Below are 25,270 nucleotides of genomic sequence, written 5' to 3'. Positions count from 1 at the left end.
TCCGCCTCGTCCATCGAGTCATCCTGTAGGCAGACTTCTCATGGTGGTAGCTGGTGCCTACTTAGGCAGCGTGAGCCTTGTTGGTATGGCGCTCTGTTGTGGTACCTTAAGAATGGCCAGGTCGCCTTCGACTGCATGCGTTGACAAAGGTCAATCCCGATCTTGAAACCATGGGTCAAGGTCTGGACGGTCAATGCACTACACTGGATTTTGGCTAAGCACAGTCCAATTTCGTGGGGCTGGATTTTGAGCCACCCACCAGCCTCCTGTATATCGATTATCGGTAGTGCAGTCAATGCCGAGATTAGCGCCTGCAGCAGATGATAGGGACTGGTTCCTTTAAGATACAGATCCTCCGTAGAGACTATTGATAGAATGGTGATAGGAACGATCTTTCTAGCTGTGTTTTAGGACCCCTATCTTGAATGCCTCAGGCCGTAAAGCTTACTGCCTGAGGCCACAGGGGGCTTCTGAGAAGAAGCTGCTGATAATTTTTTCTGACGATCTTTCAAGCTCTGCTTTTCACCCCTAGCCTCATCTATGACTGTTTATTCTAGTCTTCTAGCACAATTGCCATTGGTGTCTCTGGACTGGAATCCCGGATCTCCGTTTCTTCTATGTTTAGAACAGCGGTACAGAAAGGGGTGCAAAACAAACATACGATCTTTCTCCAGGCGGTGTGAGCAGCGGTGAGGCTCGCACGTGATGAACACTCACCAAGATGGAAGCATAGGGGGGCAGAGAGACAACTGACAGCAGCACCGCACTGCCCCAAACATTCATTCCCTCTTTGACTGCTGTCGTTTCTGTGTCCTGTTAAGCTTGTTGTATCTGGCAGCTTTGAATTCGACCGCTCGCCAGTCGCAACCCCTTTTGTGCGGCTTTAGACTTGCGCTTTCGAAGCGATATTTGCAGTCGAAAGGGATCAGGAATGGTGATCTTGGCCTTCGACCTCCGCCGCTTGTTGGTCTCACTTTGAGCTCCAGCACAATCACTCCAAATCCTACTCGAGCGGCTGCGATTTGACCCTGAGTTTTGTCGAGAACATCCCATAACTACGGCGGCTTCTTTGTGAGCTACTTGCCCTCTCCTCCGGACACACGCTGTGGTTCTCGTTCCAAGAGTTTCCCCGCAAGTTGTACCTGAATGGCTTGAGGTGAGTTTGCTGCTGAACGACCCTAAATATGCTTCTTCCCAGCCCCGCGCGAACGTGAGAAATTACCCTCTAACATAACCCTTCTTTTCTGGAGAATCAGAATATCTTGGATGTCCCATTTTCACGATCTATACCTTGAACTCTCCAATCACATTTTCGAATAACCTGCGTCGAATCTCGAATCTACCTGACCTCGGCGGCAACCCAACCCACCGACTTTGGATGATCCTAGAACAACGACCATAGGAGCAACATCGATATCTCATCGCACAATCTTTGGAGTTTATCCATTGGCTTGATATCACAAAGGCATAGTTCTTGACGAACATGCCCCCCGGCGACGTTTCGTTACCGGACAGCCTCGTGCCGGGCAACGGGGCTGTCCGCCCGAGCCTGAATACGAGTGGTTATAGTGGTACTGGCGGCGCGGGAGGATTTCAGACACAGACGCCTACATCACCGGCCGATAACTCTGTTCCTTTCGACTCTCCTCGTACAAGGACATGGAACCAGAGTCCTGATGGTCGTACGGGTCGGCGTCTAGACTCCAACCCTCCTGACTCCAGAGACCCAACCACACCCCAGGATCGGACGAATTATTGGGAGACTTCTGCGCCCCTAGACCGAACGCGACCGAATGGCCGACCGCACACCAAGTCTCCGGGAAGCACATCAAGAATCTGCAAAAAGTGCAGCGAGCCCCTGACCGGTCAATTTGTTCGAGCTCTGCAGGCCACATACCACCTGGAGTGCTTTAAGTGTGAAGTGAGTATCAAGTTCGCGATTATATTGGTACTTCCGCTAACTAAAGTCCAAGGACTGCGGCCAAATAGTGGCGTCCAAATTCTTCCCAGTCGACGCCGAAGATGGAAGTGGACAGTATCCGCTATGTGAGGTCGACTATTTCCGCAGACTAGACCTTCTATGCCATGATTGTGGCGGCGCTCTGCGAGGCTCTTATATCACCGCCCTGGACCGCAAGTATCACATAGAGCATTTTACCTGCTCAGTTTGTCCCACAGTTTTCGGTGCGCAAGATTCTTACTACGAGCACGAAAGCAAGGTATACTGTCACTACCATTACTCTACGCAGTTCGCTCAGCGATGTCATGGTTGTCACACTGCAATCCTGAAGCAATTTGTGGAGATTTTCCGGAACGGCCAGAATCAGCATTGGCACCCCGAATGTTACATGATCCACAAGTTCTGGAATGTCCGCCTTGCCCCGACAGGTCAAGCACTGGAGTACCCCCAATCAGAAGTTGATGCCAGCGATGAAGAACGAACAAAGATCCGTGAGGAGGAGGATTTAATGGAGGAGAAAGTGTATAGAATATGGAGCGTTCTCTCCAGTTTTGAAGAATCCTCCGCGGCCTGCATCTCGGACATGCTTCTGAACGTCAGCAATGGTGCTTATCTAGACGGGGTGCTTGTTGCGAAAAGATTTATCGGTCATGTTGATATCCTTTTTTCCGCTATCGATCAACTCGCAGGTCTTATCAAGCTCCAAGGAATGAAAGGTGAGACAACACAATTGGAGCTGACGACAACCCCAGAGTGCTAACTCTTTCGTCCAGATCTCGCCTTTGGCCGCGAAGCCAAATTGCTCTGCAAGAAGATTGTCGCCTTTTTCGCCTTGCTGTCCAAAACACAAGAGACGGGGGTCCGAAAACTTGGCGTCACTCAGGAGCTGTTATCATTGGTGACCGGCCTCGCTCACTACCTGAAACTTCTCATACGCATTGGGCTGCAAGGTGCTTTGAAGCTTGAAAGGGAACAGCGCAGTCCCGTTGGTCTCCATCACTTTTTGGATTGCCTCGGGGACCTTGAATCCTTGCGTCCGCTAGAGGAGGAAGAAACGCCAGCAGACCTGCTTATCGGCGTGGAGACCTTGGCCGACCAACTTTCTGATTGCTGTACGACATGCAAAGAACCAATAGATGATGAATGTGTCATTCTGGGCGACAACAGATGGCATATCAAGCCTCCACATCTTCTCTGTGCCTCGTGCCAAACGGACCTCACCACAAACCTTCAGGATGCCTTCCTCAATCCCAAAGATAAGCAAGCTTTATGCGGCTCATGTGTCACTCGCAAGGGTATCATAAATGACACCCAAAAGGGGTTCACGCATGTTTCGAAACTGCAGCAATTCGTTTTTCTACTTCGAGTCGCTCTCGCTCGTCTTCTTGCCGTTCTACGAGCCGGTGGGACTCTTTTCCCGTCTGGTACGTCCACCAACAGCACTTCTTCCTCATACATAAACTGACCATCCTCATTAGACGACCTGCCAGGGACCCAAGCCAATGATGGCAACCAACTACCTCCAGGAAGTGAACTCCGCCGCAAAAAAGATGGCGACGGGTCCTCGCTCGAGCAGACCGTCGGCGAAATGCGACGCCTGCGGTCGATCCGCAATGAGCGTGCCTTGTCAACAACCTACAAAAAGGCTCGAGCATCACGAATCATCGACGGTCCAGAGGGCCGTAGTGTTCGACCAGGCTCTTCTGGTGGCGAAGGCTCAGACGCAAGGGGAGCTGGCTTCCAAATTGTGGAGGAGAAGGATGCCAATGGGGACCCGGTTACGGAGCTAACATTTGGCAACCAGGACGCCTTGACTTTGGATGACATTCCACGAATTGTCGCAGCTGAACAAGCCAAGGAGCAGCGCCCGAATGCTTACAAACATGCAGGCACTAAGCTTGTCGGAACCACCGAGCCACTGCCCCGGTACAACCATGGCCATCAACGCGGCGTATCCGGTGCCGGCCTAGAGCCACCTTTCCCTGAGCAAACCGGTCGAGGCAAACGGTACTTTTCCGAGCTCTCTGCCTTGGAGTATTTCATTGTTAGACACGTTGCTGTTTTGTCGATGGAACCGTTGCTGGATGGTGCTTTTACATTAGAGGAGCTTCTTTCTCTGATCGAGTCGCGGAAACCGACCATCTGGAATATTTTCGGAAGGGCTTTTGCAAAGGATGCCAAGAAGGGTGGAAAGAAGAAGGGCGTATTTGGCGTCAGTCTAGATTACCTTGTTGACAAGGAAGGCACCGAGTCGTCCCATGGCGTTGGGCCTGGCGCCCTTCGTATACCAGCTCTCGTCGATGACTCAGTGTCGGCCATGCGTCAGATGGACATGTCTGTAGAGGGCGTATTCCGAAAGAACGGCAACATCAGAAGGCTGAAAGAGCTTTCCGAGCTGATTGACAATAGATACGAACAGGTGGACTTGACAAGAGAGACTCCCGTCCAGATCGCAGCTCTTTTGAAGAAGTTCCTTCGGGAAATGCCGGATCCACTTCTAACCTTCAAACTGCATCGTTTGTTTGTTGCTTCTCAAAGTAAGTGCCTCACCTCGTCTCCTGATCCGGTCCGATAGTAACATTCAATCAGAAATCACCGACTTGGAAAAGCAAAAGCGGGTGCTGCACCTCACCTGTTGCTTACTGCCAAAGGCCCATCGCGATACTATGGAGGTCCTGTTCGCCTTTCTGAACTGGACATCATCGTTCTCCCACGTCGACGAGGACACTGGAAGCAAGATGGATATCCACAATCTAGCCACAGTCATGACGCCCAACATCCTCTATCCTAATACCAAGACTAGCGCCGTGGATGAGAGCTTCCTCGCAATCGAAGCCGTCAATGCCCTCATCACGTACAACGACAACATGTGCGAGGTATATTACCTTCTACCCCCAGATTTATCAATTTCTAATGAAGTATATAGATTCCAGAGGACCTCCAGTCCGTTCTCACCGATAGTACTCTCTTCAGGGAGAATTCAGAAGTCACAACAAAAGAGATTCTGAAGAGGTACGGAGACATTGCCAGAGGCAGCTTCTCTCAAAAACCGAGCAATGGCGGCGAAACCTTCACCATCACCAATCAGAACCGGGGAGCCAATATTCCTACTTCGGCCCGTATCGAAACAGATCCAAACCAGGATGCTGCGTACCAAATGCAAAGCTCGGTTCGGCACGTGCCTGGTCCCAGCGGACACTCGCATCCAAACAATGCTGCTTCATCTGGCGGCGCAGATCTTGACTTCCGTGACCGCAGCACCAGCACCGGAAGCGCGGCGGATGGCCAGCCCCAACAAGTACCATACAGATCTCGGCCAAATGCAGGAGCTATGGGAGTTGCTAGTTAATCTGCTCGCCGTTCGTCCGTTAGCCAGCTTATGCCCATTTATTTTGGAGCGTGTCCATTGGTCTCAGGTTCTTCGCCATCTCAGTTGGGTTTCCGTCATCTCTCTTTTTTACAGTCATCCCATCGCTTTCGATACGTCATCTCGTCCTTTTCTTTCCAAAAACAATGCATTGCATCCGGCCGCAAAGTTTCATCTCATCATTTACATCATCTTGGCTGCGGCAAATTTCAAGAAGGTCATTCGCCGTGGCGTGTCATGCACATTTCTGGACTTTGGGTGTCAGTTTCCATCTTTCGTTCTATTTCCTTTCCGCATTGCATCTGACATTACGTTATGTCGTATGAGCATTGCCCTGTAATCCAGCGATGTTTCGTCCCTGTCTCCGCCTTTTTCTTTCCTCTCCCATGCTTCTTTTCTGTTCGATTCCATCTCTCCATTGATCTGTGAGAACGCCTTTGAGCTGAGCGCCTAAGCTATGCTATCGTTTAGCTCCCTTTTTTTTTCTTTTTTCTTCTCTTCTCCAGCCAGTCGATAATAAGACAGCAAAGATACCTATCACGAGTTCTTCAATTCTACTTTTTTTTGTTCATCTTCTTTTTTCTTCCCTCACTCCTCAAATTTCCCTTTTGAACCTTCTTTCTCGTTTCCCTTCTTATTCCCCCATCGCTCTCAATTAAACTCTCAACCCGGCGCGTCTCGTCATGTCTCCTCCTGTCTCATCCCATCTTGTCACCGAGAAAGTCCTTATTTAGTCTAGTGTATGTGTGCGTATCCGAAATGTGTTCACTCGTCGTCGGTGGCGTAGTATGGTTTCTGGTTTCTAGTCTAGTTTCAGTTTCCGTTTCCGTTTCCGTTTCTGGTCCTCTTCAAACAAATCAAGATACATTATCTTGAACCTAGGCTTTTGAAATACATCCCATCATCTTACTTCACTTCAAGTTTATTCCGCCCTCGTAGAGTTCTCATATTTCCTCGTGGAATTCTCATATTTGATTGCAATTGACAGTGGTAACTGAATGGATCTTGTGGACTGGTTAGAACGCGAAATCCTCGGCTTCTCTTGATTCTTGTTTGCATCACAGGTTTGGGGCTACATAGTAGGTGTTGATACTACCTGATTTAGAATACTATACTCGGGTTAGAGACGATCTACAAACATCACTATTTCACTTCAAGTGCTTAGTCAATTTTTGACACTTTTATACATTCTTTTGGGTGTGTTCAGGGTCAGGTCAGGTCAGGTCAGGGTCAGATTATACTAGCAACGTGGGTCAAATACTTCATGGCGGTGTATCTCTTAGGGGTTACATGAATTCGGGGCATACATAATTGGGGGAAAGATGCGTGAGTCTAGTGATAGGTAGGAAAAGACAGGGTGGTGAATCGGATTGGGAAAAATGGGTGTGAACATGCATTTGCGACATGTCATGAACAGAAGAGAGTCCGAAAGCGGGCGTCATAGCCGAACGTCGGTCCGTAAGACAAGATACTAGTTAGTTTTCATTTTCATGAGAATAAGTGTCACAAAGTGTATTTTTTGTGTACTACGAGCTTAGGTTGAAGTGGTTAGCCTGGCAGACCCGGAATATACTGAGTTGTTCGGGCACTAATATCTAGATCAGATCGATTGAACCGAGCTCTAAGCGAAGCATAAGCCCGTTGAAGAAAACAAGTGTAATGAAATAAGCTAGTTAAGGCAATTGGAAAAGAAATCAAAAATCAACCATAGTACACAATTTAACAGGAGCAGCAAAAGAAGGATCTCACGACCAACACTCCAGTCCTAACTACCAGCATTACCACCCAACACCGTTGAAAACAGGAACTATAAATCTTTGGACTCTGCGCTTCTTCCAAGTTGGCAACTCCACGCGCAGTGATTGCCTAGATAGAAATCAAGTGATAATCCAAGCACAAAGATACGCGATCAAGCACGCTTGCGCAAAGTACGTCGTCCGGCGGTCGTGGCCTCACCCGCCGTCGACGCGGTAGCCTTCCTAGTTTCCGAAGTTGCGCCCCGCTTAGAAGCAGCAGAAGGAGCCTGCCCTCGTACAGCTGCGGCTTTCTTAGCCGCGGCGCTGGCGGTCGAAGCGGTGGTAGCCTTTCGCGCTGTCTTAGTGTTGTTAGCAACAGTCGTGCCGGAAGATGTTGAAGACGAAAAACTGCCTCTGCGCTCCCCTTGTCGGGTGACAGATCGTTGGGAGAGAGGCGAACGAATAGACCTGGGACCAGCGGTGGCAGCTCGGCTGGCAGGTCTTTCACTCCGGGAAGATGGTGGCCGTGCTGGCGCGGCACCGCGTGATGAGCCGGGGCGGCCGCCTGTGAAGTTACCTGTGGTGGATTTGAGCGGGCTTGAGGGTTTCAGTGGGGACATGGGGCGAGAGAGGTATGAAGAGGGCTGCGGTTTCTCGGGCGAGGCGCGTAGAGGGGATTGCGGGTAAGTTCTGGAGTTTGAGGACTTGGGTGAGAGAATTCGATCTCCTCGGACTTCTTGTGAGACGACGCGGGATGTACCAGCAGCAGCGCCGGGTTTGGCGCGTCGCTTGGGGTTCTTAAGGACGTCGAGCTGTTCGCCAGAGGCGGGGGCATTTTCTTTATCAGAATAGATGCCGGCGGGACTATCGCGCGTTAGTGGTGGAATAAAAAGTAGAATGCAGTTGCATACCTATGCTTCCTTATCCGGCGAGGGCTCGGGCTCACAGTAGCAGCCTTCTTCCGACCGGAAGCAGACATGGCTGTGAAGTTGCGAGAGCCCTTTGCCGGGCTACGGTATTTCCTCGGCGACTCCAATTGAGCGCGGAGCGCGGCATTGTGCTTTTCGAGCAGCTCGCCCATATTTGCCTTGCGGAGGGCTGTAGGGATTCGATTGACGCGTCGTTCGATCCGGGCTCGGAGGTCTTGTGCCTGGAGGGCGTATTGTGCGCGGAGTTTGCGGGCTCGCTCAGTGACTGACTGGTCAGAAGAAATCAACTCAACAAAAATGGGAAAACATACTCTCAAGCTGTAAGTTGTCCATTAAAGCTTGTTTCTGGCTCCGTGTGATGCGCATGCGCTTTCTGGGAGGGCTGTTTGTGGGCGTTGCATCCTCGACGCTCTGGAACGCGTCTTCCATCTCGACGGACTTGCGTTTCGTTGCTGTAGCCATTGTGTACAGTACACCTTTTCAATATCAAGCTGGCAGATAAATCGGATCAAGAGCGTCTAGTCGAATAGATTGATGTCGTTTGGCGTGCGTTGAACTGAGGGGAAGGGATAGAAGCTGGAGTTGTTGATGGGGGGAAGGTAAACAAGCGCCGACTTAACCTAACCCATTACAAAGTGGAGTACTCCGTCTAAGATAGCCCAAATTACCGCCAAATCAGGCACCTAAAATGACTCAGATCCAAGCAGAGCCAGAGCATTTCAAGCGTCTTCCATAACCCACCTCTAAGCGGTGACATCTCTCATCTCCATCTGAGCTCAACCTCCCGCCATCGACCACCTCCATCTCCATTACAAACCACCTAAACAGCTCTACCCTCATCTATTCCCCCAGCCTTCTTCCCGCAAACCAAATCTTCTATAATCCGCACATCTAAACACCGCCCAAAATGTCGCTCGAAGCTACGATGATCGTGTCCGTCAGCCCCGAACCTGAGCTCCCATCAAACAAGCTAGCTAACCCATCGCAGTGTCGACAACAGCGAAAGCAGCAGAAACGGCGACTACACGTGAGCATCCGCCTCTCCCACCACCTCACCTCTACCCTCTCCCGATGACCGCCGGGTCGATGATCATAACCGCAGCTCAGCTAACAAGTTCCTCTCCAGCTCGACACGATGGCAAGCCCAGATCGACGCCGTCAGCGTCATCCACACAGCCAAGATGCGCGTGCACCCGCAATCCGCCGTCGGCCTGATGAGCATGGGCGGCAAGGGCCCTGAAGTCCTCTCCACATTCACAACCGACTTTGGTGGCATTCTAGCTGGTCTGCACCGGACAAAGATCCACGGGACTGCGCACTTTACTTCGAGTATACAAGTTGCTGGTGTATGCTGCCATTTATTCCCTTCTTCTCGCCCTCACAGGTAAACAACGAACGCAATACTAATGATGATGGATTATAGCTCGCCCTGAAACACCGCTCGGAAAAATCCCAACGCCAACGCATAATCGTCTTCAGCTGCTCGCCCATAACCGAAGACGAAAAGACCCTCGTCAAGCTCGCCAAGAAGATGAAGAAGAACAACGTCTCCATCGACGTCATTGCCTTCGGCGACCTTGAATCAGACCAGACCAAGAAGCTAGAGGCCTTTGTCGAGAACGTCAAGGGTGGCGACGGCTCAAACCTCGCTATTATTCCCCCGGGACCGAATCTCCTATCCGAGGAACTCCAGGCGTCTGCGATTTTGGGCGGCGATGCCGGTGGTAATGGTGGGCAGGATAATGGAGGTGTTGGCGGCGGATTGGATCTGGATGCGGCGGAGGAGAATGACCCCGAGCTCGCGTTTGCGCTGAGGCTTAGTTTGGAGGAGGAGAAGAATCGGCTGGAGAGGGAGAAGAAGGAGAGGGAGGAGCGGGAGGGGAAGACTGATTTGGAGGGAATTCCTGAGGAGGGAAGTTCGGGGAAGAAGGGCGATGGGGATGATAAGATGGATACTGCGTAGAACTTGCTGTATCCTGACTTGTGTACCGACTGACTTGATCGCTCAATTAAATTGCATACCCGGCGTTACTTATAAATTGAGATAACGCTCACTCCATCTTGCCATTCCATAATCATTATAGATTCACAACCTCGCCTCTCTCTATCTATAAACCAACCTCACTTACCAACCTCTATATAACATACAACCCTAACCTCCAATAGCCATAACTAGTATCAATTCAAACCCTCCCCCTCAAAAACCCCCCAACCCCCCTCTCAAACCCCTCACACCTCACCGGCATCTCAATCTGATAAAACGGATTCTTCATCACATAGTCCGCATACAGCTCATATATACTCCTCATAACACCATCCACATTCTGCATCTGCGGATCCGTGAACAGCAAAAACTTGGTCCCCGTGAGTGTCTGGAAGCACGTAAGGTGGAATTTCTCCGTTTCGAGCGTCTGCAGGCCGGTCGGCGGGGTCGAGGGGTTCGGGTATGTGGATTGGGGTATTGAGGGGGCTGTTGGTGTGGAGGAGGGGATTGGCGGGGTGAGGGTTGATGTTGATGCTGAGGTGGAGGGGTGTGCGGAATGGGGTTGCGGTTGCGGCTGCGGGGTGGAGGGGGTTGCTGTTGTTGTTGTTGTGGTTGAGGTGGCGAGCGGGTTGGGGATCTTGGGGGTTAGGGTGCGGGTTATTGCGTGGACGCTGTTTTGTGTGGGTGGTTCTTGTTAGCTTGGTTCCGTTCAATTCGATGGGCTTGGTGTGCTGTGTTGTGTTGTGTTGCGTTGTGGGGGAGATTGCGAAGCGCAGCATTACAGGCTCATGCTCATATCCGACGGAAACAGTATATGCAGGAAGAAGGAGTAAGGGTAGAACGGACCCGTGAAATGTTCCCGCCAGCACCAGGTAGTCGTTCGTGGAGAGCTTCCGCAGCCCAGGCTGGAACTCGCGCTGGTAGATCAGCCCGCCGGCTTTGTTGATGATTATTAGGGAATAGACGGGCCTGTGAAGATTTATCAGTTGGTGCTCTCTGAAGACTTGGGAAAAGGCGGGGCGTACATTGCGCGTGCAAGTGTAAGGAAGGCGAAGTGGTGGGAGGACCTCGACGGAGATGCGGCGCGATGGGGCGTGGTCTATTCCGGGAGGTCTCGTCTGACTTTGTAGCGGACTTAAGGATCGTGTGTTATCGGCAGAGCATTGGTATAAGTGCGATGTGAGCAATTGTGTCCAGTCAAGCGGGAGGAAAGGGTTGTCGGGGTTGTAGTGGTGTCGTTGTTCTTGGTGTAGCTACGGAAGAGCGATATCAAGAAATGCGGAGGTGGAAGCTGAGTTGTTTAATCCACACCCAGTTCCTTCCACTACTCGGGTGCAGAATAAACACCCCTAGCCACCAAAGTATACCCCAACAACGACAATAAGAGTCGACCATCATACCCAATCGCCTCGTTTACCTTTCAAAGTTCATGTTCCTGAGACAAAAAAAAAATAGAATAAAACACTAAATCTAGAGACCCCCGTTTCTCCGCGGATCTAACCCCAGAAGCAGAAACACGAGAGAGTGGTGGTGGTAGTGCAGCTATATATAGAACCACACCACGCACGCACGCACGCAAGCAAACGCTCAAGCCAACATTCATCTGGCATGCGACATCCTACGTTACAGTTCATCGAGCGAGAATCAGGCGCTTACATTCTGGCCCCGGCGTCTGCTAGTGATTTATTATTGGGTGGCTTTGTGTATACTTCGAAGGTACATTGCTCACAAATTGAGGATGACTGGGGGCCGGACGGGGAAGGAAGAAGAGGGGTCTTAGGTGAGATTTTATTCTACGGTAGAAGTCTAGCCTGAGGAGATGAAGGACATGCAGGGCTCAGTTGTTCTTCTATGTGCGGAAAGCATACAGGCACTGTCCGAGGTAGAGAGGTAACTCCTCGAAAGTCATATTCTCTCGCCGAGTATAGCATAATCAGACAAGAGCTATAGTAGTAAGTAAACTATCTAGTACAGGATATCATAAGTCACATCATAGTATCTCGCAGTTGCGGCCGTTGAATCATGTCCTCGTATCCGAAACCAATATCCTTATCCATAACACTCCCATGCCATGCGCAAATAACCCCGAAAGCAGTCCGTAGTCTCTAGCATATCTCCCCAAATCCACAAGTTCCCGACCCGAAAGCATAATAAAGCAGACTAAGTCAGTAGACAGATTCCCATCCTCCCAATGCCCCATGGTACAACACAAAGAAAGACATTCAAAGAACATAGAAGATAAACCATTACTCGAGACATCACGAAGACGGAAAGAACCCCATTCATTTCCCGCAAAGCCCGACAAGCCAGCACCTCTCCCCCTCCCACCTCAGCACCCCATTCCGAACCCCCCACTCACGCAGGGGAACATCCTCTCTCTCGGGCCCTGGATCTGCCTTCTCCAAATGTCTCGCAACATGCTCCATTCTCTCCTTCCAAGCGTTCGCGCCGCGGAACTCCTGGTCGCAGAACCCGCATTGGGAGAGAGTCGGCAGCGGCCGAAGCTTCACCCAGCACCGCTTCGAGATGTCCGCGAGCGTGGCCTCGAAGGCATCTTTCTCGGACTTCGAGACGGGCTCTTTGCGTTTTGTGGATACCCAGGGGGCGTGCATGCGGCGTTGGTGCTGGATGAAGAGGTCTTTGCGGTTGAAGTCGTTGATTAGGAGGGTTGGGGTTGTGGGAGTTGACGGGAGGTGAGGGGGTGAGTGTGAATGTGAGTGTGGGTGAGGAGATATAGGAGAGGGGGTTTGGGAGTCGGACTGGGATGTGTCACGCTTGAGGTTGTTGAGGCTGCATCGACCGATGTCGCATCTGAAAAAGCCTGGCTGAATGTGTTGCGAGCTGACATGGCGCTTCCATTCGTTCTTGGAAGGGAATGTGCTGGTGCAGCCGTATCGCGCGAAACAGCATTCGAACCGGCGATCGGTTTGCTTCTTGGGTGTCGCCTTGGTGGTTGTTTCTGCTTCTGTACGGCTGGGTCTAGCCGGTGTCTTTTTCGCTGGCTTGCCGCGCTTCTGGACGCGACTGCGAGTGTTCTTCTTGGCGGGTGCTTTGCGAGCGGGCTTGGAGCTGGTAGGCTCGCTAGGGGATGCTGAGGCGGGGGTGGTATACTCGGGTGGGTGGGAGCTGTAAACCTGCACGAACATGGAATTGCCTTGCGCAATGGGTTGAATTGTTTGGATTGGTTCAACGGCGTTCATAGACTCCGGGCTGTAGATCCCGACGACGGGCATTTCGGGGTATGAGGGGGACGGCGAGCTCTCGAAGCCCGAAGCGCAAGAGCCCGAGTCGTCATAGTGGGTGGAGAAGCAGCCGCTCTGGCTGTCTGTTTGGGGTGAGGCGCTGCGCACGCTCTCCTCGAACGCGGGGCTCCAGTAAGTCATTTCCGGAGTAGGAGGGTGAGGGTATGCCAACGGGCTGTACGGGGGAAAAGGAGCGCTCTTGACAGCGTTGTCGCATGCCATTGGCACACACCCCATCATTGCATCTGGCATAGACGTCGCCAACACCTCAGCATCATGGGGGTAAAGATGGACATCTTCCACTATCGGCATGTGACCCATAGGGAAGGCCTGGAAGTCAGGATACTGGTGGTGATAGTGGCCATCCATTGTTAGCGATAGGAAGTAAAGCAATTGACAACAACAAAGAAGGCACCACAATCAAGCGGGATACAGACAAAGCCTGCACTTGCGGAAACTGTTGAACAACAACAGCCATAATTGCAGCGGACCGCTGGGGGCGTTTATCATTTATCATTTTCACCTCCACCGCAAGCTTCGCACCAGCCGACCCAGACGGGACGCAATTTTCTGAAAGTCAGGGCGATGAAGGCGTCGCCCGCGAATCCGGAGGATCCAAAAGAGCCGCAAGTAACGACTGCGTACCCCCCATCACAGAGTCAAGAGCAACCTTGCTCGGGAAGGCAGTATGGTATGTGATGCCGACAGAGTCGATAGGGACTAGTCAGGGCTCATTGCGTTGGTGCCACTCATTCTTTTTTCCTCCCCACCCTCCACTTGCTGGCTGAATTTGGCGCTATCTCCGACGTGATTTCCCTCGAGCGACAAGAGCGCCTCGCCAGAAGTGGTCTAGACAACGAGCAGTAATGTGGTAATAGTATTACCGACGGGTGGGACAGTGGCTGACCGGCGCAAGTGTCATCGGCGCTCGCAGCGGCAGGGCAGATTCATTCATTCCGGATCATCGCTAATACGGAACGATTTCATACCGTTAGAGCCTCATTGCGAGTTAAAGCGGCGACAGATGGTCAGAACGTAGCAGGTAAGTCAGCCTGATGGCGTGGTCAGCACCTATCACGGGCGTGGCTTGCTTTTTTCCACACCTTCACCCGGGCATGCAGGAAGGATGGGAACCAGGCTGTGTTGGGCGATTGATTTGCCCAGTGCAAGGATTCCCTGAATGATGAAATCCCTGCTCGCCTCTTGGCGTGGTAAAAATGGAGCCCGGAAGACCAACAGATTAATCAACGATCGGCAATGTCTTTTGGATTGATGGCGTGAGAATGTTCAATGTTCGTGACTTTGTGCTGGACGGAGCGTGCCCGCGGTGCGGTTCGGAAGTTGTTCCCATCTGGTCCTGAATCATGTCCAAACTGCCACTGTCACCGTAAAACGGCCCCCAAAACGGCCCCATCCAGGTGAAATCGAACAAATCCAGACTATCGAAATCTATTTCCATCCACTTTCGCTCAGAGCTTAACCAAGACAAGTCTGGCGCCTGTCCCAGCGTTGGCCTAATCGGGGTATCCCCACGCAAACACGTTAAGCCCGTCTCCATCTCGGGCTCCACCAGCTTAGTTTATCAGGAATAAAGTATCAATGCCTTCTTCAATCTGCCGCCAGTGACAGGTCAGAAGGTCAAAACCCGACGATTCGGCCTCAACCGCCCGTTTAGCGCCTGGATGGATGCCGAGACCAAAAAGCAGAAGGCCAGTCCCCGCCAGGGCGGGACAAGGCACGCACGCACGACGATCCTCAATCCTCATTCTACCTCGTTGCATTGATTCGACAGAACCGAGACCAGCATTGACTGGTCGGTGAGGGCTTGCTCTTGCAGGAGAAGAACCGGGGATGAGGGTTCGAGCTGATCGATCCTGAAGACGCCTTGCCAGTAGTACCGTCGCACAACATCTCAGCTGAGTTATATCCCTGAATCCTGATCAATGATATTGACGTCTCGAGATCATCATCTCATGCAGCATGCAGGGGTTCCTGGCTAGACTGGCTAGAGTTTGTAGATGGACCCGCTAAGAGAGAGGACGTGTGTATGTACTGGACAGTGGAGAGTCATCAACGCATGCTCTGCTGGAGATTGGGGTCCGAGATGACGATCTTCGAGAACTTCTGCTCCCTGCACTCTGCACTCTGCACCGCGCCAGTCAATCCACGCCCACGGTGACTCAGTGCCCTGCCTGCCTGATCGGACTCAGCCCATGAATGGCGATGCTGTAAGTTACCAACAATAACCTTACTTACTTACCTACCCCAATCATCCAGATGGGGGGGTAAGACCTCCCGACATTGGAGCCGTGAGCGTTTCCATGAAGCTAAAAGCAAATCTGAGACATTCTGCATCTACATCTGCAATATCCTTCTAGCTTTCTTCCCCGGTCTCTAATCTGCTTGTGGCCCTTTTCAGACCCCAGAATCAGGAAGATACGAAGTGAGACAGAAACAGTCAAGATTCATCAACAGCCAGGACTTTGTCGCCGGCTGCATGGCGCGGCGGCTATGCTCGGACATTTCCCCCCACACCTACACTCACACCCACTCCATCTAACCTATCTATTGGTAAACATTCACCTTGTGCAGCATAAACCGAGACACTATCTCCAACCTGCATGATAATTATCAGCCCCCATTGTCTTCCAAGACACTGGACAAGGAGAGAGACAGAACCTCCAGCCACGGCTCCATTTTCCATGCATCATCCCTCAACCACGTTACCACCTTGACCTAACCAGTAAGTTAACTATTCCTCCGATGGCTTGCTGACGACCTGACACTAAATCACCACACTACCACTACCAAGACCGACAAACAGGGTCAGACTCACAGGAGTGAAGAGTGAGATTGTCAAGAGCTAGTTATTTAGGGAAGGCTTAACAAGGCAGATCCCTTCTCACCTAGGTAGCTGAGTACTTCGTACTTACCACCCTGGCACCCTATCACTGTCCTATCCTCCATACCGTATCCAGACTCAGGAGATCTAGAATTAAGAAATTGAATTAAGAGTCAACAAGTCTAGGCCCAATTCAAGCCAACCTTACACCTTCATCTCAAACCCAAAAGCCCTCATCGAATGAACATCGCGTGCTTCAATTCAAGTTCAAGTCTACCGATTAACCATTAAATGCTCGCACTCCGTATCTACAGTACAATACAACGCAAACCTGGCAGCAGAGCCGCCGTGGCGTTTCTGTCCTCCAAGTTTCCTGTCGGCGTCGGTGAGTCGATGTCCGTGCCTGTGTCGCGTCATGTCGTGTCCAAGCCCCTGGACTCCTGGCGCTTAATTCAGGTTTAGAGTCAGGAGATGAGATGTCAAGGACGGAGAAAAATGCGGACAATGCAACCACGCAAGGGCTATGCCATGCAATTACATGCATGTATGCTGTATGCATGCACTGTGCTTTCATCTGGGATGTGGATGGTGAAGTTGAAGTTGAGGTTGAACAGGGGGCGGAGTCTGGTCAACCTGAATGAGAAACAAGAACCAATAAACGGTGGTAATCTTGATTATAATTGTATTCATATGAAGAGGAGATAGTCATATTTGATCTGATGCGATGGTGCTAAAGCTGACATCATAAATCTATCCATCTGGGATGCTGATAGGTGGTCGTAGTAAAAAAGCACAGCCACGCCAAGTAAGATATCGTATACATACTGCAGTCCAGTGACTGACTGACGGAGTGGGCTTAGACAACCTCGTCCAGTCCTCACTGAGTCCAGGCCTGTTCTCCAATGTGGCTTGTACTCGATCTTTCTTTCTCCCCTCTTTCTATCGCACCAGCCACACTCGAATCCCAATGCTGCAATCACTGCGTCTTCTTCTCCACCTGTTGACTCTTCTTCTTCGGCACTCGGACCAACCAATACAGGAACACCGCCGCAACCGCATTAAAGACAACATAGACAAATAGAATCCCGACATTGCGCCACAAGTCATCCGGATTGATGCCCAACATGTCCAAGTACTGCTCTGTTGTTGACGTCGCGCACATCCGACACTCGCCATTGGCTGCGTCCTCGAGTAACCTCCCACCCGTCATCTCGAGATAGGGACCGAGGTATGACGTGCAGGACTCGCCGGACGGAGGAGGAATGGAGAGGACTTCAATGTCAGAGCAGTGGACCTCGGCGCCTCGAAGGCCGGTTGACAGGACGGAGGAGACGAGGTAGGTAAACGGGGAGACGCGGTACATGAATATCCAGAAGCCGGGAAGTTGACTGGGTGTAGCGAGGACACTATGGTGGGTTAGTATAGAGTATTTGTAGGTTTATGTGGTACTTACCCATTGAAAACGAGACACAGAGAGAATAGCAGCTGGGCGATGTTACTTCCCGTGTCCGGATGCTCAATTCCAGCAATAATCATTGAGCTGAAAGTCGAGGCAAATAGCATGAAGATCAGAATCAACAGAAACATCGTCCCTCCTCGCTCGACCATGTCGTCCTCTGCGTTGCGATACAAGCCGATCGGGTAGTACCAGGCAAAGTACGCTGGAATAGCCATGAGGATATTCCATGGAAGTTCCACACAGATACTTGCCATCATGAAGGCTTTCCATGAGTAGGCCTTTGACGGGCGCTCTCTCACTTCGTACAGTGCCCGCTGCGTACAAAAGTATGGCATCATTTGTTGGACCAAGTTCGGGAAGATAATGAGTAGCATGAAAATTGCAAACATTTGATTCTGCATGCCCTGGAGACTGACTGGTTCTCGCCAGAACGTGAATCCGATGAACAAGGTCTAAAGAGTCAGCGTGATATTCAATCCATGAGAGGCATACATACCGGAATAATGCACATAGCGGCCTTCGAATAGATGTACGACGGGCTTCGCCAGTACTGTTCTAACATGCGCTGGAGACAGATAAGGAACTGAGACCACAGCGGCATGGCAAACTCCCCGTATTCAGGCGTCCGTGGAGGTGCCGGCTTCTGCAAGAGCTCTGCTTTCATCTCAACCAATTCCCGCTGCACTTCATCGCGTTCAGAGCTTTGACTCCACACTTCAGCCCAGTCTCTGTCTGCGTGAGACCCTGGTGCTGCACCGATAACCTCCAGCATCCATTCGGCGGGATTGGCGGTCTTCGGGCAAGGAACGGAGCCCTTTGCTTCGAAATACTTGATCAGGGTCTCCATGTTATCGCCGAGCTCACCGAAGTAGATAGTCTTGCCACCTTTGGCGAGGAACAAGAGACGGTCGAATTGCTGCATGAGTATGGCGGAAGGTTGATGGATGGTACATAAAATGGCCTGTCCGTGATCTGCGAGCTTTCTCATTAAAGAGCAGATAGACCATGCCGTTTGACTATCCAATCCAGACGTCGGCTCATCGAAAAATAGAAGTAGGTCTGGCTTGGCTGCAAGTTCAACACCAATTGTAAGGCGCTTTCTCTGCTCGACGTTTAATCCTTCACCCAAGATACCAACAATGGCTTCAGCGTACTCCTCCATGCCGAGCATTTTGATAACCTCGTCGACGTACGCAATTTTTTCCTTCCGTGAGATACTGGCTGGTTGGCGGAGCATGGCGCTAAATATCAATGCCTCACGAACGGTACTCGTCTCGAGGTGGAGATCCTGCTGCTGCACGTATCCAGTTTTGCGTTGAAACGAATCATCTCGTAACCGTCCGTCTACCAACATCTCACCCGTGATAACGCCCATCGTCACACGGTCAGCCAAAACGTCCAATAGAGAGGTCTTGCCCGCTCCAGTTACACCCATCAATGCCGTTAGAGTTCCAGGTTTGACCCAGCCATCAACGTGGTTCAGAATCCGACGATTTTCGCCTTTGATCTTGATGTCGTAACACACATCCTGCCAGTGGAATATTGCCGTTTGCTTAGAGATAGCACCAACATGAGCTTCCGCCTGGTCGGTAACTGTAGCCGCCGTTGCCTTTTCCGTAGCAGGAACCTCCTCATCTCTCCGAATTTCCTTCGCAAATGCAGGAATTTTGCCCCGAGGAAAGACGAGGATCTCACCCTTGGAAGGCTTAGCACGGACCAACTCACTAGAGATGATATAGGCCGCTAGGAAGAAGAACAAGAAAGCCAGTATGATGCCGTAATTTCGCCACAGGTGAGACTTGTAGTACTCGTATGAGACGTTGATAAAGGCATCGCCGTCGATGAAGTCTTGTCCGGGCACGGCTCCTCGACCAGAGCAGATCTTTGAAGACAACGGGGCATCAGCATACCCTTCCCCGCCAGGAACATATCCTTGGTCCCAACAAGGGAAGGTTCGATCGCTGAACTCGTTGACCATAACTGATTCGAAGGCGTACTGAACACATTAGCTATGCAAATAACCAGAGAAAAGTGGAACGCACTGCAATAGGGTTTATATAGTTGATCCATCGGAACCAAGGCCGCATATCCCGCACAGGCACGGTAAACCCTGTATAGATAACGAGAGCAAGCATGAATAGCGACGAGGGAACCATCGCCTGCGCCATCGACCGAGAAATAGCACCGATCCAACGGAAAATGTTCGACATGGTCAGCGTTGTCGTGAACGAGAATAGGTAGAAGATGAAGAAATGTCCTGGAGTGCGCCGAAGATTCGTCATAAAGTATAAGATAAGGTTAAAGACAATCGAGGTGAGCACCTTTGCCGGTAAGTCGACAATCATCGAACTAATCGCTTCGGCCGAGGGGTGATAAAGCGCGTATTTGTAGTGCTTCTCAACAATCGGCCTCTGCTGCCAAAGTGTTAGAATCTCGAGCGCACTCGAGAAAGCATTCAACAAGATAGAAAAGAACAATAGGGCGCCGCGGGAGAAAAAGTCCTCAGTCGTATCGCTCAAGTTATAGAAGACGCTTGAGATAATCAGAGCCATGATACTATTGCCAATAGTGGTCGCCAAAGTCATGCTCATATCTCCCTTCAAGCGGATGAAGCCTCGAGACAGACAGAGTCGAATTTGCATTGGGTATGAGAGGGTGTACGGAGATCCAGCACGAGTGCCTTTGGCTTTTTCCGCGGCACGAGAGCGATTGAACTCCTCGAGCTTACTACCACCAATAGGATATTCGTTCTGGAAAGCCCCAATCTCTTCAAGCAACTGTTTTCGCTCTGTGCTAGCCTTCCAGCGTGCGGCGAACTCATCTGGGGTGCGTGGAACGCGGCCTTCGAAGCCTTTTCGAACAAGTCGCTCGGTAGGACTGGTTAAGGAGGTAAGAAAGTCGGCGGTAGTTTGCCGATCTGGGCAGTCGAAACCCATCTCGATAAAGAAGCGCCTAGCATCGATTGCATCTCCAAAATAGATCATCCGGCCCTCGTACAGAACAATCGCCTTGTCAAATACGTCGTAGATTGCCTGACTGGCCTGATAGATAGCAACGACCGCCGTAGATCCTGTATATTCGGTGGAAAGTCGGAGGTTCCTGACAAATTCCTGATAGAGAATTAGTTGCGCACTGACCGTGAGCTTGATTACTTACAAGGGCCGTTGAACTGTCAAGACCTCTAGTGGAATTATCCCAACATTGCAATGGGCAACCACAGAGAATCGTCTCTGCAATACTGACTCGCTTCCGTTCTCCTCCAGAAACTCCACGAATGAACTCATTCCCGACCTGCGTGTTCATAGTGTGACTGAGCCCCAGCATCGCCATGGTGACGTCGCGCATATGTGTCGCATACTGATCTCGAGTAACGCCAGGGAAGCGATTGACGGGAGCGCGCGCCCGAGCTGCAAAATGCAAAGTCTCACCAGCCGTAAGCTGTGGAAAGTGAATCTCCGTTTCAGCCTGGTAGATGACCTCCCCGCGAAAACGGCTGTGCATCTCGTCCCACGAAATACCCTGGTACTGAATATCCGTCCCCTCGTCCAGCCACAAGCCATGCGTCTCGCCGGCGATAGTTTTCAGAAACGTCGAGCATCCACTAGGCAAACAAACAAGCAAACTGTCAGCATCGATCAAGCGAAAACATAGAGAGCAAGGACTGTGCTACCTTCCAGGTCGGCCAAGTACAACAAGCATCTCACCACTCCGAACATAGCCCTCAAAATCACGTAGAATATCAATCCGAACCCTATCGCCAAAGCCAAGCTTTCTCCGAATCCACCCATACCCCTTCAGCCACATATTCGCGACATCGGCCTGATAATCCGCGGCAGTTCCATATCCAAAAGCACTAAGGTTGCGAAACGACACACCGGCCGTACGACGCGGATACCGGTCCGGATCACGATTGGTAACGGAGAGGAAGTTTTTCGTCCACTTTCGGGCGTTGAAGTGCTCCGAGCTAGGGTCGAGCTGGGGGTCGGTGGAGGCATCGAGGAAAGTATTCGTGCCGCCCGCGACACTGCTCTTCTGCGAGATCCGGGAGAAGTTTCGCGCGAGGGCGGTGATCTTCTGCTCGCTGGCGTGGTCGATGTCCTTTTCGGAATTCGCGTAGGTGATGTCTGAGCTGTCTGCTTTTTCTTTCGTGGAATCCGAGGGGGGGTTCTCTTCTGTTGTTTTTGTGATGGCGTCTATGGCATGCTGTCCCGCGGCGGTAGCAGCGACCGCCCCGAATGGTGCTGGAGGCTGAGGCTGCTGTGAAGACATCGCGCCGGTGTCAAGCTGCTATCGACATGCTCGGGAGGGAAAGAAGGGGGGGGGGAACAGGGGAGCGGAATGAGAGACAGACAAGGATGACGAGAAGTGCAGGTCAATTGATTAAATAAATGCACGCCGAGAAATCAGCTCACGGAGGGGGTAGAGTACTGGAGTCTGGAGGTAGAATACCTAGAAGGAACGAACGAAGAGAACAAGAAGTCAAACGGTGGAAATGATGAAAGCCAATCTGGAACGGATCACGGAAAGGGCACATCCGAAGGGGGATTTTAAAATCGAGGGAGTTGGCTCTTCAACCATTGACCAGGAACCAAGAGCAGCCGGCCCGATGTTATGGTTGCAGCTTGCAAGCGAAGCGACAACTTGCAAGACACTCGTCGCAAGCTTTCGGGCAGTTCAGCCCTTGGCACACCATCATCAGCGTTCACATTTGCCGCAACAGGCAAACGCAATCTTACACAGCAGATATCTCAAGGTGAACATGTAGGGCTGGAAGGTTCCTACCCTGGGTTCGATAATTTCTACTGGATCACTTCGTAGTATCATCCATGACATACATTATTCTCCAGTCTCCACGCATCGATCTGGGGCTGACAGCGGAGCTCTAGCTGCTCCACTGCTTGTCCAGGATCAAAACCTCTCAGAGTCACCACGCGTTCGCACCCATGGACGCCTAACATACTGGCAAGAGCTGGATTATAGATCGGAACAGACAAGTCCCGAGTGCCACACTAAATTCCCCCAACGGTCGCATGCCGATACGCAAATACGACTATTGAGTGCTTGGAACCTTGAGGGACAATGAGGGGGGTGGCCCCACCGGACCACGACCATCTGCTCAGACCCCGGATCTAACCCCTTTAGGGATAATGCTCATCGGGCCCTCGGGGCCGCGGACTGGATCAGATGTTGGCATCCAGTCTGTCCTCCTATATAAACAAAGAGCTCTCGGTCCGGATTGGAATATCAGTCATACCGACAACTAGTGCTTACATTCCCTCGGGTAGTCTACTCCGGTGACAGCTCTGAGTCTTTGACAGGGTCTGAAGATGACGGGAGGCGTCCAACAGTGACCTAGGAACGGAGTAATTCCAGGATCTCAACACGTCGGAGGATTCTCCGTATCACATGCAGATTCCCATCCAATCAACGAGGTGCATATACGAGTGCTATTTTACTCGCCTTAGGCAGGAATCAACGTGCAACATTGGATTCACGAGTTCAGATCTGAGAGTGAGTATGGAATAATGCTCAAAAGAGGTTTACAACAAAAGAGGTTTACATCTCCAAACGAGGCCCATGATAATGCCTCTTCGCATAAGCATACCAGTTCCCGATCCCGATTATCAACATCACAACAAGCACGACTGAAGCGTAGTCTATACGTAGTTGTCAGACCCTGTCAGCATCGCCCTCTAAAAACACCTTAAACAATATCATGTTGGTTGGGAGAGAAGAGGGACGAAACGTACTCATATTACCCCCCGTGACCGGCAACACAGTCGGGAAGCAGAAGAACACCGTCAGAATAACCGCCCAGATGATACACACCACGTTCGAGATATACCCCAGCACGTTCGGAACTCTAAACGGTCGGTTTGTAGGAAGGTATTGGGTTGAACGGCGACGGAGTATAAGCAGTGTCGCGGGGATTGCGTAGGAGATCTGTGCGACAATAACGGTTGTGCTGATGAAGGAGTTGAAGGCTTATTTGTTAGTCTCATCAAGGCTGTGATAAGGGCGATGGGCATACCTGTTGACGAGCACACATATACAATCCCTACCAGGAAGACCAGTACTCCATTGAGGATAAGCGAGTACAGTGGTATCCCGAGCGAGGGATGTATGGAAGCTAGCGTCTTAGAGAAGAAAAGCGCCTCGTCGCGTGCAAAAGACCAAGTCAGTCGAGAAGCTGTTTGATGCACAGCATTGAAAGCAACACATGAGATGGTGAATAAGGAAGCCATAAACACTGTCGCGGCCGCGAGTGAATGTGTCGCCTTTTCCCAGACGAAGTATATAGGGAACCTATCCAGTCAGTCGCTTCAATACTAAAGATCAAAGGATTGTATCTCACCCCGTATTCGTGGTCAATGAATCCGCAACGTCGTTATAGCTATAGATAATACCAATCGAAAAAGGAAAAGCAGTCAAAAATCCGACCATGACGGTGACCAGCACCGCCTTAGGCACGACTCGCTCCGCATCAAGACATTCTTCCGCAAGATGGAGAGTCGCATCAAGACCAGAAAGCATAAATTGTGGTGTTGAGAGACCAGTAAGGAAAGATATCCCGTCTGGCCAACCCCCAGACCCATTGACGAATGTACTCCAGATGTCCCGCGAGTCGACATGGGTCCCTGAACGAGCAGGACAGGCAATCGTAATAACAAGGAAGGTAGCAATTGAAAGTAGAACTAGAGAACGTCAGCAAAAGCATACTCTTTGGGCAAGGCAAGTCACATACAGCCAATATTATAAACCCAGAGCGTTCTGCTTGTCAAAAATGCATTGTAAAGCACAACCACAATATTGAAGAGCTGATAAACAAGGAAATAGTGCCACGTCTGCGGCTCATACCCGGGCTGCCACCGGATGATGATGGCCATGAGTGCATTTGTCGCAGACAGCCCAATCGACGCACCCAAACAGATCCAGGAGAAAATCGCAGCAAGACCACTAGAGTACGACAAGCCACGGCTCCAGCGCCGAGAGGCCAAAATTGATGTAAAATGGTACTGTCCACCGGCGGTAGGATATACACTTGCCAATTCAGCAAGAGTCACGCCCGTGCAGAGCATAGCGAAGGTAACGAGGATGATGCCGTAGAGAAGGGATACTGCACCACCAGACTGGATTGCGATGGCGAAACTAGCGGCGATGGCAACCCAGCTGTTCGAGATGTTGTAGCCGACAGCCACGATGCTCAATATGTTGAACTTTCGTTTCATTGGCATGTCGAGTTGGCCGGCGATGCCGATCTCGCCTTTGGCCATTTCGGCTTCACAAGCCTGTATGTCTCCATCGCTGGGTTTCTGTGCTGATGATTTGGATACTTCAACCGAGTCCATGGCAGTCAAGCTTTGTTGGGTGGATCTAGGACTTGGTATAGGGAAGGATATCCTGGTTCACTAGGTAGGAAGTCATATGGACGAATCCACCCAGATTGAGGAAATCTGGGACAGATGGTTATTAAACCCAAGCCGAGGACGTAGTAGATCATCGGAACAGTTACATAATTGCTGCAATGCGTCGCAAGCCATCATGATAGAGAGATATACTATGATAAGCGATGTCGGAATGGCCTTGGCGAATTCCGAGCGTCTCCAAAGCCCCATCTCGATCAGAGATGCGTTATCACTTATCAACTATCGGCGTCATGGGGCCTACAGGGCGGAAATAGATCCGAATACTTGCTGTTTGTAGGCAGCAGATCAGATCTTGGTTGCGGGGAATGACACTAGGTCCTTCAA

The 25,270-nt window shown here is 51.1% G+C and overlaps 7 protein-coding genes across 7 annotated transcripts; 2 read left to right on the top strand and 5 right to left on the bottom strand.

The window, feature by feature from the left end:
* Nucleotides 1–1,255: 1,255 nt before the first annotated feature.
* Nucleotides 1,256–5,391, top strand: BJY04DRAFT_144733 (GTPase-activating protein LRG1). Its single transcript, XM_073708754.1, has 6 exons — nt 1,256–1,921; nt 1,974–2,676; nt 2,734–3,384; nt 3,439–4,497; nt 4,550–4,836; nt 4,887–5,391. Exons 1-6 carry the CDS (start codon nt 1,484–1,486, stop codon nt 5,307–5,309), a joined length of 3,561 nt encoding a protein of 1,186 aa, XP_073575021.1. The 5' UTR covers nt 1,256–1,483; the 3' UTR covers nt 5,310–5,391.
* A 1,519-nt stretch (nt 5,392–6,910) lies between these two features.
* BJY04DRAFT_144709 (uncharacterized protein) lies at nt 6,911–8,537 on the bottom strand. Its single transcript, XM_073708753.1, has 3 exons — nt 8,304–8,537; nt 7,975–8,257; nt 6,911–7,927 (listed from the first exon to the last, which is right to left on the bottom strand). Exons 1-3 carry the CDS (start codon nt 8,452–8,454, stop codon nt 7,237–7,239), a joined length of 1,125 nt encoding a protein of 374 aa, XP_073575020.1. The 5' UTR covers nt 8,455–8,537; the 3' UTR covers nt 6,911–7,236.
* A 246-nt stretch (nt 8,538–8,783) lies between these two features.
* On the top strand, nt 8,784–10,156 carry BJY04DRAFT_180387 (proteasome regulatory particle base subunit RPN10). The gene is made up of 4 exons (XM_073710052.1): nt 8,784–8,925; nt 8,981–9,019; nt 9,119–9,338; nt 9,416–10,156. Exons 1-4 carry the CDS (start codon nt 8,900–8,902, stop codon nt 9,953–9,955), a joined length of 825 nt encoding a protein of 274 aa, XP_073575019.1. The 5' UTR covers nt 8,784–8,899; the 3' UTR covers nt 9,956–10,156.
* A 61-nt stretch (nt 10,157–10,217) lies between these two features.
* BJY04DRAFT_180384 (uncharacterized protein) lies at nt 10,218–11,470 on the bottom strand. Its single transcript, XM_073710051.1, has 2 exons — nt 11,002–11,470; nt 10,218–10,945 (listed from the first exon to the last, which is right to left on the bottom strand). Coding segments are annotated over exons 1-2 (663 nt in total). The 5' UTR covers nt 11,004–11,470; the 3' UTR covers nt 10,218–10,284.
* Nucleotides 11,471–11,925: 455 nt separating this feature from the next.
* Nucleotides 11,926–14,259, bottom strand: BJY04DRAFT_180382 (putative C2H2 finger domain protein). The gene has a single exon (XM_073710050.1). The coding sequence runs from the start codon at nt 13,585–13,587 to the stop codon at nt 12,259–12,261; it is 1,329 nt and encodes a 442-aa protein (XP_073575017.1). The 5' UTR covers nt 13,588–14,259; the 3' UTR covers nt 11,926–12,258.
* A 2,777-nt stretch (nt 14,260–17,036) lies between these two features.
* Nucleotides 17,037–21,788, bottom strand: BJY04DRAFT_214540 (pleiotropic drug resistance family ABC transporter; the record flags this gene model as incomplete). Its single annotated transcript, XM_073715245.1, has 6 exons — nt 17,037–17,466; nt 17,514–17,971; nt 18,016–19,515; nt 19,562–20,629; nt 20,676–21,120; nt 21,190–21,788. The coding sequence occupies 6 exons, from the start codon at nt 21,786–21,788 to the stop codon at nt 17,037–17,039; spliced, it is 4,500 nt and encodes a 1,499-aa protein (XP_073575016.1).
* A 984-nt stretch (nt 21,789–22,772) lies between these two features.
* On the bottom strand, nt 22,773–25,257 carry BJY04DRAFT_231792 (putative choline transport protein). Its single transcript, XM_073719624.1, has 5 exons — nt 24,265–25,257; nt 23,875–24,214; nt 23,551–23,825; nt 23,270–23,503; nt 22,773–23,176 (listed from the first exon to the last, which is right to left on the bottom strand). Exons 1-5 carry the CDS (start codon nt 24,866–24,868, stop codon nt 23,076–23,078), a joined length of 1,554 nt encoding a protein of 517 aa, XP_073575015.1. The 5' UTR covers nt 24,869–25,257; the 3' UTR covers nt 22,773–23,075.
* Between the last annotated feature and the right edge of the window lie 13 nt (nt 25,258–25,270).

This window comes from Aspergillus karnatakaensis (assembly GCF_047715665.1).
Source record: "Aspergillus karnatakaensis strain CBS 102800 unplaced genomic scaffold BJY04scaffold_7, whole genome shotgun sequence".
Classification (NCBI taxonomy): Eukaryota; Fungi; Ascomycota; class Eurotiomycetes; order Eurotiales; family Aspergillaceae; genus Aspergillus; species Aspergillus karnatakaensis.
This window is presented reverse-complemented; position numbering and strand designations above follow the sequence as displayed.